This window comes from Camarhynchus parvulus, chromosome 3 (genome assembly GCF_901933205.1).
Source record: "Camarhynchus parvulus chromosome 3, STF_HiC, whole genome shotgun sequence".
NCBI lineage: Eukaryota > Metazoa > Chordata > Aves > Passeriformes > Thraupidae > Camarhynchus > Camarhynchus parvulus.
The window spans coordinates 55220668-55236245 of NC_044573.1; the positions used below are offsets into that span (position 1 = coordinate 55220668).

General features: G+C 38.4%; 1 protein-coding gene across 2 annotated transcripts in view; it reads right to left on the reverse strand.

The window, feature by feature from the left end:
• Positions 1–212: 212 nt before the first annotated feature.
• Positions 213–15578, reverse strand: part of CCDC170 (coiled-coil domain containing 170) — a 29661-nt gene continuing 14295 nt past the window's right edge. For both annotated transcript variants that reach the window (XM_030946206.1, XM_030946205.1), the window contains exons 6-11: positions 10815–11132; positions 8012–8212; positions 6052–6225; positions 5037–5279; positions 4254–4490; positions 213–410 (exon numbers count right to left, since the gene is read on the reverse strand). In XM_030946206.1, the coding sequence (XP_030802066.1) occupies positions 213–410; positions 4254–4490; positions 5037–5279; positions 6052–6225; positions 8012–8212; positions 10815–11132 (1371 nt within the window). The remainder of the gene's footprint in view (positions 411–4253; positions 4491–5036; positions 5280–6051; positions 6226–8011; positions 8213–10814; positions 11133–15578) is intronic.

Sequence of the window (15578 nt, forward strand, 5' to 3'; positions counted from 1 at the left end):
ACTGAAGTATTAAGCTACCCAGGGATTTTCTGTTTTCCATCTCCAGGCTGTTGGCTTGACTCTACCCATTCCAATCAGTCTCTCCATTGAAGTTCTAAAAATCAGCCCTGGTTGGTCTCTCTAGAGTAGGGGACAGAAATAGGGATCTGTTTTCTGTGGAGGTCCAGCAGGTAAGGAAGCAAACAGGAAATTTTACTTTGTTCCATCTCCATTCAATGAAGAAGCTGGATGTTTCTTTGCTGCTCCTCTGGGGTCCTTGCCACGTCTCTGAGGCAGACACAGGGGAAGAAGTGGTGCTGATGGGAGTGGATCAGCCCTTCAAGGCGTGAAATGATTTCATAGTCAGGAAGAGCCAGGCTGGCAATGTCAAGGCCCAGCATCCGCGAGACCACCTCTCGGAAATCTGCCAGCTGCAAGGGCAAACAGAAAGGAATAAATCAAATGGGAAGCAAAGGAGATGCCAGGGAAAACATGGACATATAGGCATATGTACAAACATGTGACTGGTCACAAGGGGTCTTGGGTGAAGGAAGAGATGAGATCTTTGACTCCATTATCAGAAGGCTTGATTTATTATTTTATGATATATATATATACTACATTATATCTATACTAAAAAGAAAAAGCAGGAGAGCTTTTCAGAAGCTTGCTAAGCTAAGAATAGAATTGAAAGAATGATAACAAGGCCGCTCCCTCAGACTCTCTCCGAGAGACCTCAGTTCTGGATTGGCCATTATGTCTAAACATCCAAGCTGGGCCAATCCAGATGAACCTGTTTCATTCCACAGCAGCAGATAACCTATTGTTTACATTTGTTTCTGAGGCCACAGCTTCTCAGAAGGAAAAAATCCTAAAGAAAGGATTTTAGTGAAAAGGATGTCTGCAACACAAACACAAGCACTTGTGTCATCAGTGCTAAATATAGGCATTTCAGCTGTTGCTCAATACAGAGAGCAGAAGAGGACAGAAACAGCCCTTTGGGACATGCATCAAATCACAAAACACAAACAGCTGAGATGTCAAGTATCTCAAACACGAAACTGTTTTCAAGTGTTTCTTTAGTATCTTTCACAAGCATATCTTCCCTGCTGATTCAACTCCAAAAACTGAGGAAACCACATTTTTACTTGACCCAGATGACCAAAAACTATACAAACTGGAAATTCTGGTGGGCACTTCCCAGAGCAGAGGTTGTTGCTTGTCCTTGACCACCATCTGCCACCTCTCCCCTCTACCCTGCACTTTCTTGAGAAAAAAGAAAGGAGGAGGTTAGAAGAAAGGTGGAAGTTTTTGGCACATCCTGCAGCCTGACTTTGATTTGAATCAGGATACAGCCCAAATTCAAGATGCAGCTTAAGAAAATGCTTGTTTTTCTTCTGTGCATAGCTGCTGAAAATGTCATAGGAATAGTATTTAGTAAAGTAATTAATTGAAGACACCAGCTTTCTCTCTGCAGTTCCAAATGGATAGACATCCACAAGTGGCTGTCATCACTGCTGATTTACTCTTCTCAACTCACGATATGTATCATTATCAAACTTCAAGGCCTCTTGAATAGACAATAAATTACACAGCCAAAATGACAAATGCCTTAATACTCCTTATCAACACATAAAAGAGGAAAATGTTACTATTTGAGGACGTATGCTTTTCTTGCTCTCTATCTGAATGCCAAGATCCCCATTCCCAAGCAGGAAAGAGACTCAAAATGCCACAAAATCATCAGAACCATTAAGAAACTGGACTCATGTTCTGATGTGGCAGCATCCTCACTCCACCAATCCTGCCAAGGGCTAAGGTTAAGGAGACGATGGCCAGTCCTGAAATGTCTCCAACCCCAAGAACACTATGCAGAATTCTAAAGCAGTTAACTCTGTGAGGAAAAGGGTTTGCAGCTTTCCTGAAAACAAGGTCTCAGTTTCTAAGACTTTGCCAAAGGCAGTTTGTTTCAAACCCTGAGGAGCTGCCATTGATTCAGAAACACAAATATGGAAACCAATACAGAACAGAGCTGAGATCTGGGGTCCTCAGCACGAGACAGACATGGACCTGTTTAGAACAGTTCCCAAGGAGAGCTAAAGAGATGATGAGAGGGCTGAAGAACTTCTATGAAGTCAGGCTGAGAGAGCTGGGGTTGTTCAGCCTGGAGAATGGAAGGCTCCAGAGAGACCTTATAACAGCCTTCCAGGACTTCAAGGGGGCTTACAAAAGAAAAAAGAAAAAAAAAGAAAAAAATAATAAAAAAAGGGAGAGCAACACTTTACACAAGCATATAGGGACAGGAGAAGGGAGAAGGGTTTTAAACTAAAAGAGGAGAGATTTAGATTAGACATCAGGAAGAAGTTCTTTACTGGGAGGGTGGTGAGGCACTGGAACAGGTTTGCCCAGGGAATTTGTGGTGTCCCATTCCTGGAAGTGTTCAAGGTCAGGCTGAATGGGGTTTTGAACAATCTGGTCTAGTGAAAGGTATCCCTGCCCATGTGAGGTGTGTTGAAGTAGATCATTATTTAGGTCCCTTCCAATCCAACCCATTCCCTGATTCTGTGATTTGAGAATTCAGTCCTAACTATCTGTATTAGGCAATGAGATGTCTTGGATCAAATGTTGGAACAACGTTACAGCAAAACCCCAAAGTTCTCAGATATCATATTCTACACTAGCTCAGGAGGTCACTGATGCAGGGGTCTGGCAGTGTGCTAGGCAAGCTTCTTTAGCAGAAGCTAAAGATTTTTTTTAAACATCTGGATCACAGACAGAATAAGGAGGTAGCAAAGCTGGAATTTGTTTCCATACAGACTTTACATTGAAAGATCAAGGCAGCTCTCTGCAAAGATCCAGCCTTCGGATGAAGGAGAGAAATAAACATCGCTAAAGACTCAAACACAAAGGTATGCTGCAGACAACAACACTCCTGCTAAATTTTCTTTGTACCTTCCATTCAGTGAGTAAAATTATCAGAAGTAAAAAGAAAGGAAATTAATGCAACTTGGAGCATTAACCCAAGATATTGGAGTTTGAGGAAGTAAAAAGCAGATGCTATATTTTATTTTCAAACTGTAACTACAAGAAAGTAGAAGGGGTCTTATTCCGACAGAAAGAGAACAAAAAGAAAAGTCCAAAGAATATTGCAACAATATTCAGGTGTTTTGAAACCCCTTGGATTCAGATGGTAAAAAGTCAAAATTTTTATTTGTGCTTTTAGCACAATACTCAATGTATGACTTCATGGAGTAATTTACTGCATATAATTAATATCTTCTACTCTGTGCCAGATGCTTTGTTTCCTCATGAGATGTATGAAGAAAGTAAATCTTCCTTTTAAATTTCTAGCCTTTGTTATAAAACAACACAGTGTTAAAGATTTTCAGGGAAAAAAAAAAGATTCTCAGATGGTTGGTCTTTTCTCCACATAAATAAAAAAATATTTTTCTATACTAATTTTCTGAAATAGCATTCTTAAATTTCATCCATTGTTAAGGCCAACATATGCCATAAAATTTTTAGCTGGGAAATGTAATAAAGTTCTAGGGAGAGAGGGGTGTTTCTTGTGTTCTCCAACACTCTTTGAATTTGTGGCCTATACACAGTAACACAGGCTTGTTGCATCATTTAGGTTGGAAAGGACTTTTAAGACTATCAAGTCCAACTCCTAACCTGCGTTGCCAAGTCCATCACTAAACCCTGTCTTCGTGTACCTTTAGGGCTGGTGACTCAACCACCTCCCTGGGCAACTTGTTCCAATGCCTGACTGTGCTGTCAGCGAAAAAATTTTGCCTAATATCCACTCTAAACTCCGTCCCCACCCCAGCACAACTTGAAGCTGCTTCCTTTCATCCTATCACTCAGTCTGGTTGAATCTCTTACAACTGGCAAGGAGAAAGTGCAAGAGACAGATGTGTGAGAAACAAAAGGAAGCAATAAGAAGGTGGTAAGTTTTATACCTAAGATATTTGGGAAAAGGCATACCTTAAGAGAGATGCTAGGATTTTACAGCATTTTAATACTTCTCTTAAAGGTGATGTAACATTTTGTGATGAGCAAAGAAAATAATGCCTGTATTTATTATTCTCTTGCAAATCTTGCAGAATAGATTTGCAATCACACTGTCAATGTGGCTCACAAGTGTGAGCTAAAATTTCCTTGTTTGATAATATTTGGAACACTTTAAAGCACAGCTGGATAGCTGCTTCAGATATACCATTTTCCTACACTCTAAGGAACAACTAGCATTTGTCAAATACCTATACACCCACCTGTCTCTCTCTTTTTGCTAGTTCTGCAAGGGTTGTTTTAAGCACCTTCATCTCACTGGTAACTGCTTCTAACATATTTTTGGTTTTTTCTTTATCTTCAGTAGCTTTATGCTCCTTCAAAAGAAGTTCTGATTTGGCAGATCTAAGTTGTTTCTCAGCTTTTTCTTTCATTCTTTCCAATTTGTCTTGAGACTTACTGAGTTCTTCTATTGTTCGGTTCTGCTCCAAAGTTTTGATCTGCAATAAGATAAGGAAGTGTTAAATTTGTCATACTTTTTCATCTAACTTGAGCAAACAATAAAAACAAAAGGAGTGATCAAAAAAAAGCACTTGAGTGTGGTTTCTTTTGGGTTCTTCATTAAATCATCACATGTACATGTGGACTGAAAATTTATTTAAGGAGACAGGCCTATTTCAACACTATTAACAAAAAGATTTTTCCTTCAAAGACAGTTAATTCTCCACAGGTTTTGTGAAGAGAGGTGTCTGGACAGAAAAGAAAATCCACAGTGAAGGTTCACTGTCTTCCCTGGAAAAAGAGTACTAAAAAGAGTTGTCAAATGTTTTGCTGGTAAAAATTGCCTGAAAATTTACATTGTGCTTTGCAGGTGCTACTTAGCATATCAAGACAAATTGTAAAATACTCAAAATATTGTAGTATTATATTTGGTTTTGCCACCTAGATTTGAGCAGTTCTCCATGAACACATATTAAATTAAGTCCAGCTGTATCCAACTGGAATAGAAAAATGGATAGAAGTACAAATGTAATCTTTTAACTCACCTTAAGTTCACTGGTTTCAGACAGCTTGGCTTTGAGATCAGTATTTGTTTCCCTTGCCAGATCAAGCTGCTTCTGTAGCCTCTCTATCATCTTATGTAACTTTCTGACAGCAAGATTGGCCTCATCCCTTTCCACAGCTAAGGCAGTCCTTACTTGCTTCTCTTCTTCCAGCTGGGTTATTTTCTGCCTCAGAAGGTTCATGTGAAGCTCTTTGCTTTCAAGTTTCTCTTTCTGAGCCTTCAACTTGATTTCCAAACACAAGGACATTTGAAAAAATAAATGTGAGAGACCGTGGTACTACATAATAGCAAATTTAATCCTCATGTTACATTTATAACCTGAACTCCTTTTCCTCTCTTGAAAACTTTGTCAAGAAGTATGAACATTTATACCCTCACTTGATACTCCTTGTATTACAAATTCATTGTTCTTCTCTATTGTTTTAAACTTCAAACAGACCTAATTCCCAGCTCTATACCAGTCTGACAAGCCTAAACCTGAAAGATTTTCCTATGTCATAACAGGATGACAGAGGGCTGTTTGACCAAATTTGAACACACCTGTTCCAGTAGGAACAACTGAATGAAGGAACAGTTTTTGTTGGAAATGTTGCAATTCTTGGTGAAGTACAACCAAGACCCTACTACATTCTAGAGAAGTTTGTGTAATGTGCCTCCCTCCTTGGCAGATCCCTTTAGATTTAAATATTAGTGGCAGTTGTTTACAGAACTATAAATGCGTATTAAAAAGTAGACAAATACACAGATATAAACATCCATAACTTCATCGTTTTTTCTTAAGAAGTTGTGAAAAGCAGTATTGTGTTCAACTGACTGGTGGGTTTAGTTATTTCAATATGCAGTCTTTTTGCACAGTTTGCAAACATTCACTATCTTCTTTTTATGTCATGGATATCTTTGAAATTCTTTGCACATATACAGTCTGCTGCTTCTAGCAAGCCACTACAGAAACACAGCCATATGTTTATCTTTGAATGGCATGTCTTTTTGCATACCTTCCTTCTGAGGCTGTATGCCACAGTCTTGTTCTCAACCACTGCATCCCCTTCCAGTTTCACCAACTGCTCTACCCGGGCCAGAATCACATCCATGGTCATATCAAATCCAACCTCTGCTGCCAGACTGTCCAGCTTCATCTTCTCATTAAGTTGCTCCAGAAATTTCAGATACTAAGATGTGTGGGAAAGTGGGCAGAAGAATAAAAAAATTTCATTGAACGTCATGAAGTACAATTTAAAGCAATCCCCACTATAGTGGCAGCCAACAATATGCACAAGTACACTACAAGAAATAATATAGTGAAAGGGTGTAGTTGGGCACACTCCTGACACAACTGCAAATCCTCCATATGTCCTTTTTTTAGTCAACACTTACTTTGTCCATAAATCCCTAGATCTACTGTATTTATCTTCTTAGCAAGAAAAATTGGGGTTTGCTTCTCTGCAGCAACAGGCGGGTCCCTGCTTCAGACTCCAGTTCCTGTCTGGAGCTCTGTTGCTTTACACAGCCATGCATGGGCAGGGAGAAGTCAGAATGGGTGGCTGTGTCCTAACTAATACTGCAAGGGCTGGGATTGCCCTGTACTGTGAGCTCTCAAACAGAGGCAACTGGTACCAGTGGTGCCACGAATGACGTACGATGTAGTCTGAGGAGATGCAGGAATGTTAACACCGTCAGCCTTCAGCCCTTCTTTGGAACAGTAAGGTTTAGAGATAAGGTACTGGTTTACAAATTGCTTTTAAGGTTATTTTAATTGTATCTCCATCTGGTTTACTGATGTCAACACATACAGATATAAAATAGTATTCAATCCCATTTTTCCTTCTTTTGTCCTGCCCTACCAGCTCTTTAAAAATTGCTTTAGTCTCTTGCTCTCAATTAGCTTCTCTTGCAAAATCCAAAAGCCTCCTTCTCACTAAGAACTGTTTCTCTTTGTTTCTTCTTACTTCTGATGCAAACCATTATCTTTGCACAGAACCAACAAAATGAATAAAAAGAAAAAAAACAAAACACCAACAAACCAGTTTCACCATTTGTTCATTACCAAGAATACCATTTTGTTTCATGATATTTCTGATTCAAAAAATTAAAAACAGCAGCAGAAGAGGAAAGCACTGCAGTTACTCATTGACAGAAAAAAAATATTCGCAAAAAAGCTCATTGCAGCAAAATGTAGAGAATAATTTAAGAATCTAGGGCCACATGTTATTCACAGAGGAAGCAGAGCAGAAGGAACAGCTCCTTTTTCTGGTTTTCTCCCAGTGTGATGGATGCCTCATTCAAAAAAGTTATTTTATCATAGTCTAAGGCAAAACAAATAGCACAAAACTGTTGATTCCCCTAAGCACTAATCCTGGCCTGGCAACATGCTACAACTTTCCTTTTCGTAGCTGTAGTGTTTGGCTTTCCAGGTACTATGTCATTTTTCAAACTCTTTGGTATGTGAATAAGTTCTAGGCTAACAGTGTGTTCATTCATCCAATTATATAAAAAACCCTAGTAGTCATAATTGCCTAATAATATAAAAAAATTAAAGACACAAGACAAGATCTTGAGAGATTGCAGACCATACTGTGTTTTAGAGAAAGACATAAAGATGAGAGAAATTTTGAGATCAGAGAATAATTGAAGGACTTCTGATGGGGTATTGACAGGGACTTCTTTTAAGCTGGTTTTGGGGTGTAATTCGGCTTTGGGGTTGTTTTTTTTTTTTGCTTGGTGGGTTTGGGTTTTTTTCTTTTTGGGGGGTTGGGTTTTTGTTTGTTTCACAGTAATGAACTCAAAAGCTTAGCTATATCTTCCAATTGTTGGTCAAAGAAAAGGTATTATTACTCCCTACATCTGACTTTGCTATTTCACATTACTTGCAGTGCTCCAGTAGACCAAAGCAATACAATGAGCTGTGCCTCTGCCTTTAGTGACTTCCATTCAAAAGTAAATAATGTGTGCAACTACTTTTTGTTTCTCAAGCTTCAAACCATCCTGCATCAGGTCTCCATTTAATAATTCCTCTTCCAAGTGCTTCAGTTGATCGTGGAAATTTTCAGAACATTTTTCAGCTTTCCTGCTCCTCTCCAGGGCTTCATGGTACAATCTGGTCTGATTTTCCAAAGCTTTAGTCAATTTAGTTAATTGTGTTTCAAGCTGAGATACCATCTGGGGAGCAAGCAAAACAACAAAGCATATGGGCTTAGGTGGGAAATGCTAGAAAGATATGAAAGATAAATCACCAAATTATTAAAAATAGGGCAAAATATCTATCTTTAAAATACATGTCTTTAAAAAGTCAAAAAGAAAAATCTGTAACCACCAGCAAAAAATTGTAGAAGTGGAGACACCCAAAAATGAACAGCAGATACTATAAATAAGATGAATCAAATACAATTACTTTGTATTAAAAAATCAATACAAAGTAATTCAGATACAAAATTTCCAAAGATGTGGGCGCAGCAGCAATACCTGGCAGTCAGATATCATTCCTTGAAATAGGCCAAAGAAATCACTATTCTATTGAGGAGTTGATTAGAAAAAGCATATAAGTTATTTAGAAAATACATGCAGCATGTAGGGGAGAATGCAGATATGGATAATTAAGTCTCAGAGGAGTCTTTCCCAACTGGTAACTGTTAAGCAGTGTTCAAAAGATTGTGCTTTAAGAAATATTAGTAATAATAATTTCTGTAATCTAGTCAAAGCCCAAGGATAAAAGGATAAAATCTCAAAAAAGCAATTAGAACAATTTGGAAAAAAATTTCTAATTCTTCGCTGTTAACTTTACAACACCTGCATATAATGTAATGGATATTAAGTTGGAAACTATTTAAAAATTAAATGCTTTAAAGTATCTGGTTACGCTACTGCCAAATACTGCCAGGCAGTTCTATGCACTAAGTTGCTTCTTTCTCTCTGTATTTTTCTTACCGTCACATATTTGGTTACATAGTTAACTGTGGTGCATTTGAAACTCAAGTGGTCAGACACTCATCTACAAGCAGCCTCTTAATTTTAAGCATCTTGTTGGTTCCTGTTAATAAAATTAACAGTAACTACACGGAGCTGTCATTAATTTTAATGGCACTGAGAGGTTTCCAACTCAAACTGCAATTAAATACAGTTTGCCCCCAACTTGCCTAAAAACACTGAGAAATTACTGTTGCTTGTGCAGTAGACAACACTAAACAATAATAAATCTGCAAGAACCCACAAACATATTTTATGCTGTTTTGCATTTCACATCACCCAGCAAGAAGAAAATTTCAGTGACCACAGATGCGCTACTGCCAGGGAGCGTAGAACCCCTTTATCAGGCTGCAGAGGGGGTTTTAGAGGCTTCAAAGATCCATAAACGTGTGAAAGTGAAGGACTATACCACAGAAGCAGAGCAGAAGCTGCCATTTTATGATCCTGGGGCATCATGGTGCAACTTTCATCCTTGGCTTAGGGACAACCCACAAGGTAGGCATTTCCTAAAACAACGTTGCAGCCTTGTTACCCACCCATGCCTAATCTGTCATTTTATAAAGGCTGCATTTTTGGTCCTGCAGTTCTGACCTCCACAACTTCTCATTCCTATGACTAATGCAGCTTAATCAGTCAACCTGCAAAATAAAAACCCCTTTCCTGCTTTTTGTTTTAATGTGGCTACTGGGTCATTTCAGACGACAACCATTTTACATGTGACACAAAGCAGGGTCAGAGTGTGGATCTGCAGAAGGGTAGGAAGGCTCTGCAGAGGATCAATGGGCTGATGCCAATGCATGAAGTTCAACAAGGCAAAGTGCCAGTTCCAAGTGCCAGGTCCTGCCCTTGGGTCACAACATTGCTGCAGGCTGGGCAGAGGGGCTGGGAAGCTTCATGGTGGAAAAGGATGTGTGGCTGCTGGTGAACAGCTGGCTGAAACTGAGCCAACAATGTGCTCAGGTAGGCAAGAAGGCCAATGGCATGGGTTTTTGTTGGTTTTGTTTTTTGGGTTTCTTCTTTTTTTGTTTTTTTTTTAAGTGCCTCACCAAAATGCACAGGATATTTTCAAGAACTATTTCCAGCCCTTGGACAGAATACAAAACCATTTGCTGTTCAAATCTCTCAGCAGGAGATGTCAGAATTTCAAAATCTAGCAAGAATATTAAAGTTCGTTTTTCCTGGCATTCTGATTCACCTTCCTCCTGAGCTGTCCCTTCTCTATCTATACATTCAAACACACCTTTGCAAACCACCAGCCCAAATGCCTTGACCCAGAGCCTTCCTTTTGCCTTCTTTGGATGCTGAATAATGTTTAGATGTAAGTGTAAAAAGACATCTTTATTTTTAGGTGCAGGTTTTAAGGATTGGAGGGAAAGAAGTTGCCTGTGGCAACTCATCAATTATATCTGCTTTGAGAAAGAAGTCGGTTCTTGAAGTCACCATTGTAGCAGCAAATCCATACTTGTTCACAGGTTTTACTAAATCATAGCAACCAAATAGCCACTTTTGATGTCTGCTGGCACAGAAACCAAATTTCAATGTTGTAACTGAAAGACCATTCCAAGTCTTTTCTTCTTAGCATCATCTATTATTAATTTAATTTCTGAACTCTTCCTGTTTAGTAAAACATGGATGCTTTTCCCCTATTAACTTAAATCAATAGACAGCAAAATTAAAGTTTTCTGTAATTCCAAAACCCAAGCAGAAAGAACCAACACTCTACCAGATGAATAAAATTGAACAGAACCCAAAGAGAATAAATACACACATTGGGCAAGTGCAGTAGTTGCTGACTTACTGTTTCTTTATTCTTCTCTTTGCAATTTATTTCTTGGATCCTCTCCAAAATGGCCTTCTCAGAAGGTTTAACTATTGTAGATCCACAGCTGAGCAGGCTAGCAATTTCTTCTTTAAAAGCCTCTAAAGAGCTCTGAGCAGTCCTGGCCTCTTCTCTGCTACTCTTCAAGCTTGCATCTAACTCACTGGAAGATTTCTTCAGATTGTGCAGCTCCTGCTTTGAGGTGTCCAAAGCTTTCTGGTTAACAGTCAGTTTCTCTCGGAGGTTTCTGATCTCCATCTCTAAACTCTGCCTCTTTATTATAGCGCTGTCAAGATCCTAAAGCGCATGAAAAATTAAACAAGATTTTTAGAATCAGTCTTAAACCCTCTCCACAACACCCAAATTAAAGAATAACTCAGGAGCAGGTACTGCAGACAGAGAAACTAGGACCCATATTCCCCGTATTTGCTCAACATCAGAGTCTCATAGGGGAACTGCCACTGAAATTGATTAAAACCTTGTCTGCTGTAATCACACTAAAGACAAACCTCTTATATTGGTTTGCAAAAAGGAATACATAAACAAAATTTTCAGGTGAATGAAACCAAATTTTTAATTGTAAAACTATTGAAATCTTACTTTTCCATCCAGACAATATGGCCTGAAAAACAAGGAGTGAAAAAGATGCATCACAAATGAAGCAAAAGTGCCACAACAGAGAGGAAAGGATGGGATAGAATAGAATATTTCAGTTGGAAGAGAGCTGCAGTGATGGTCAACTCCAACTGCCTGACAATTCAACCATAGACACAACCAAAACCACAGACACAATCCCTGAATACGGTGATAAGAGGTGATCTCTGAGATCAGTTTATCTGACAAAAAGTTTATGCAACAAAAATTCCAGAGATTATTTATTCACAGCAATGAGAGATGAGAGACCAGACAAACCAAGGCTTGATTGGGAAGGAATAAAATATAGCCAGCACATATTTATCTCTATAAGTTGTATATAAATGTTGACCTAACAGATCAAAGCAGACAGAAAGAATTGCACATCCTGACCCATGACACCAAAGCAAATTATGACAGAAAAAATAAAGAAAAATAACCATCTAAACATAAGGAAATAAAGTGTTGTGTGTCTCTCCTTTCCCCACAATACCAATATTAAGAGTGCTTACACATACATATACAAGAAAACTATTTGCAGCAAGACCAACTAAAAGTACAGCAAAGTCTAGGTCTTCATTTCTCAGGGCATTTATTGATTGGGAAGAACAAATGGGAAAGAATATTATTCCACGCTTGACAAAATTACTACAGAGGATGGAATATTTACAGAGAGGAATTGGATTCTTCTGGAGGTCTCAGTGATAAGTAGAGGCTCAGTAAGTGGACTGATATGAGTTAAGATTGTGCCCATTGGAGTTAGAGAACTGTTCCCAGAGCAGTTATGAATATGGTGATTAGTCAAGGGTCTGTGTGCACTTGCTGTGGAGCATAGCATGTCATTTGTATTAATAGAATACCTGCCAATCAAGCAGTTAAATCTGGGAGCATTTCTGTAGATCAGCAGGGAGGGTGGCCAAAAAAACAGGAGTTTGCAGGGCACTTTTAGAAAATAAAATATAAAAATATGATACTAAAAACACTAAAATTTTTAATAGCAGCAAAAAGGCAAACATGCAAAAACATAAATAAAAACAACCCCTGTCATTCAGGAAATTATTTGTTATTACACATTTCTGAAGTATTTTTAGAATTGTTTTAGAAACAAATGTTGGCCTGATTCCTTGCCAATTTCTCTTTTTTATTCTAGACAAGTCCTATTAATAGAATATTCCCACCTGTGCTCAGAACTACATTATGGTAATTACAGCAAAGAATAAAGAGTCATTTATTTCAATTACAGTTTTCAGCAGTGTGTATTTTTCCTTTCAGAAAGGCAGTGCTAAAATGGTTTGCCAGTACCAGGGTGCTTACCTAATCACCATCTCGTTAAATTGTGAACATCTGAAAACAAACATAGTTTATTAAAAAGATCAAAGTCTAAAATAAAGAAGTAGAAGCCACCAAACAGTGGCTGGGAAACTGCCTGGCAGAAAAGGACCTGGGGGTGCTGGTGGACAGCAGCTGAGCATGAGCCAGCTGTGCCCAGGTGGCCAAGAAGGCCGATGGCATCCTGGCCTGGATCAGCAATGGTGTGGCCAGCAGGAGCAGGGCAGGGATTGTCCCCCTGTACTCAGCACTGGTGAGGCCAAACCTTGAGTCCTGTGTTTTGTTTTGGGCCCCTCAGTTCAGGAAGGACATTGAGGTGCTCTGGTGTCCAGAGAAGGGCAATGGAGCTGGTGAAAGGTCTGGAGCACAAGTCTGATGAGGAGGACTTGGAGGAGCTGGGGGTATTTAAACTGGAGGAGGCTCAAGGGAAACCTTATCACTCTCTACAACTGCCTGGAAGGAGGCTGGAGCTAGGTGGGGGTCAATCTCTTCTCCCAGTTAAGAAACATAGGAAATGGCCTTGAATTGTGGCCAGAGGAGGTTTAGATTGGATATTAGGAAAATATTCTTCATCAAAAGGGCTATGAAGCACTGGAACAGGCTGCCCAGGAAAACAAGTGGTGGAGTCACCACCCCTGGAGCCATACTTAGGGATATAGAGGATATTAAGATACAGGATACTGTATACAGGATACTCAGGGACATGGTTTAGTGGCAGGTTTGGCAGCGCTGGGTTAACAGCTGGACTCCATGAACTTACAGGTCCTTTCCAACCTAAATAATTCCATGATTCTATTAATACTGACACCCCAATCAGCAGCATGCTCTCAATAGACTAAATTCAACTATGTATACAAAAAAGAGCCCACATTACATTAACAGTCATAATAAGGTATTAAAAGAATGCAGGTATTTTCCAGATCAATTCTTACACAAGCTGCACCTCCAGTTACTGCTGTTAATACCAGAAGGATTGCAAGCTAGTTTGCTCTTATCTCCTGTCTTCTCAAATTATTCAATCTGGAAATATCTGTGATGCCTGCTGAAACCTGTCTCTAATATTTTCTTAATGACACCTTATAAACAAAAACAAAACAAAAAAAATCCAGGTTCTGAGAAACTCATTCCTGTATTTATCTGTTGGGACAAGAAAAACCTAAAATCATTTGGCTGTCTCTCCTACAATCTAAGTATTTTGGTATATTCAAAATGTAGCCATGTTTCTCAAGTTCAATCAAAGTCCTTAAATTAGGTTTTCATATTTTAATTAACTCTTTTCATAAAATGGATTTATTTTAATATGTCTGTATTGATTAGAAACTACTTAGATCTATTTTGTTCATTAACATAACAATATAAGCCAATATTGAATACTGAAGAGTATTTTCTTGGTTAATTTTGCATCAGTAGTACATGCAGATATATTTGTATTAATTAAAATTGCTTGCTTACACTTCAAGAATGTTCTTTAAAGGTTTTGCACAGATTTTGCACCCTTGCAAAACAAATGTTTAAAATAACACTTCAGAGGGAAATCACAAATATTTCCAGGTTGAACCATCAACAAAGATGTGAAACAGAACAAGAAAGTTTACTAGTTTTTGTGGTTCATCTGTGGCAATGCTGTATTTAAATTAATCTGGACAAATATATGCATCCTCTTCTATATCTTAGGTGAATACCATAGAGGAATTTATTAAATATTAAAAATAAACTTGCTTGGAGTAAATAATACATTTTAGAAGACCTATAGACACTCTCAAAGAATGTTATAATTCTCTAATTATGAATAGCATAATCAGTAATCACTCTCTGGAAATACAGAAAGAAAGTTTGGGTATTGCGATCCTCAGTCTAGAAATCTGGGCAGGATTTAAAAGTTGTTTTTCATCAAATGCAAATTTGATATCCAAGCAGCCATAATAAAGGTATGCACAATATTTACAGATTTCCAGAAGCAAAATCTTGCAATATTCTATCAGAAACATGAGAAATTCAGAAACAAATAGAAGAATATATTCAGAAATAAATAAAAATAATGGATTAGAAAAAAAACAGCTTCTTGAATTGTTTTTTTTACTTTTTTTAGCTTCAGGAATTATTGGCTTTTACTCTTTGCTGCTTGATATTGTCATGCATGGAGACTGAGAGGGGAACAGATTGTTCACTTTTTAATGTTCCTCAAATGAAGCTCAGCTAACTGCAACAAATACTCAAGTATTAAACATGCTAAAGAATATTTTAAATATATTAACCTTAAAATGTAATTAACTGGTTTTCATTTTATTCAATAAGAATTTTTGAATTGAGGCAGCTACTTCCTCCTGGGACATTAGAAAAAAAAAAAAGCACCTGATCAAGAGAAGGAATTCATAGAATTCCTAAGGAATGGGAGTGAAGAACTACCTGGCAATTAAAACAGGCTATTATTCAGAGGGGTGGCAGGGAACAGTGTGGTGGCCAAATCTTGGTGGAGATGACTGACAGAATAGTGTGATGGTCTCTATACACTCAGGAACAATTTTAAGAGAAAATTGGGGTAAATACTGAAGATGGCCAAAGTGTTTCACCCTGAGAGCTGCTGGCACACACAGGCAAGAGTCACTTGTACTCAGCCTTTGCTGGGTAGATTCAGCTACAGGCAATTCCATTAATTAAGTGCAGAAAACAGCCCAGAAACACTCAGCCAAGTATGAGTCTTCTGGCACAGGAGCAGCATGGATTTCTGCTTCTCACCTTGACAGGGGAACATGTCACAGCACATGCAGCTCCTTTCATGTG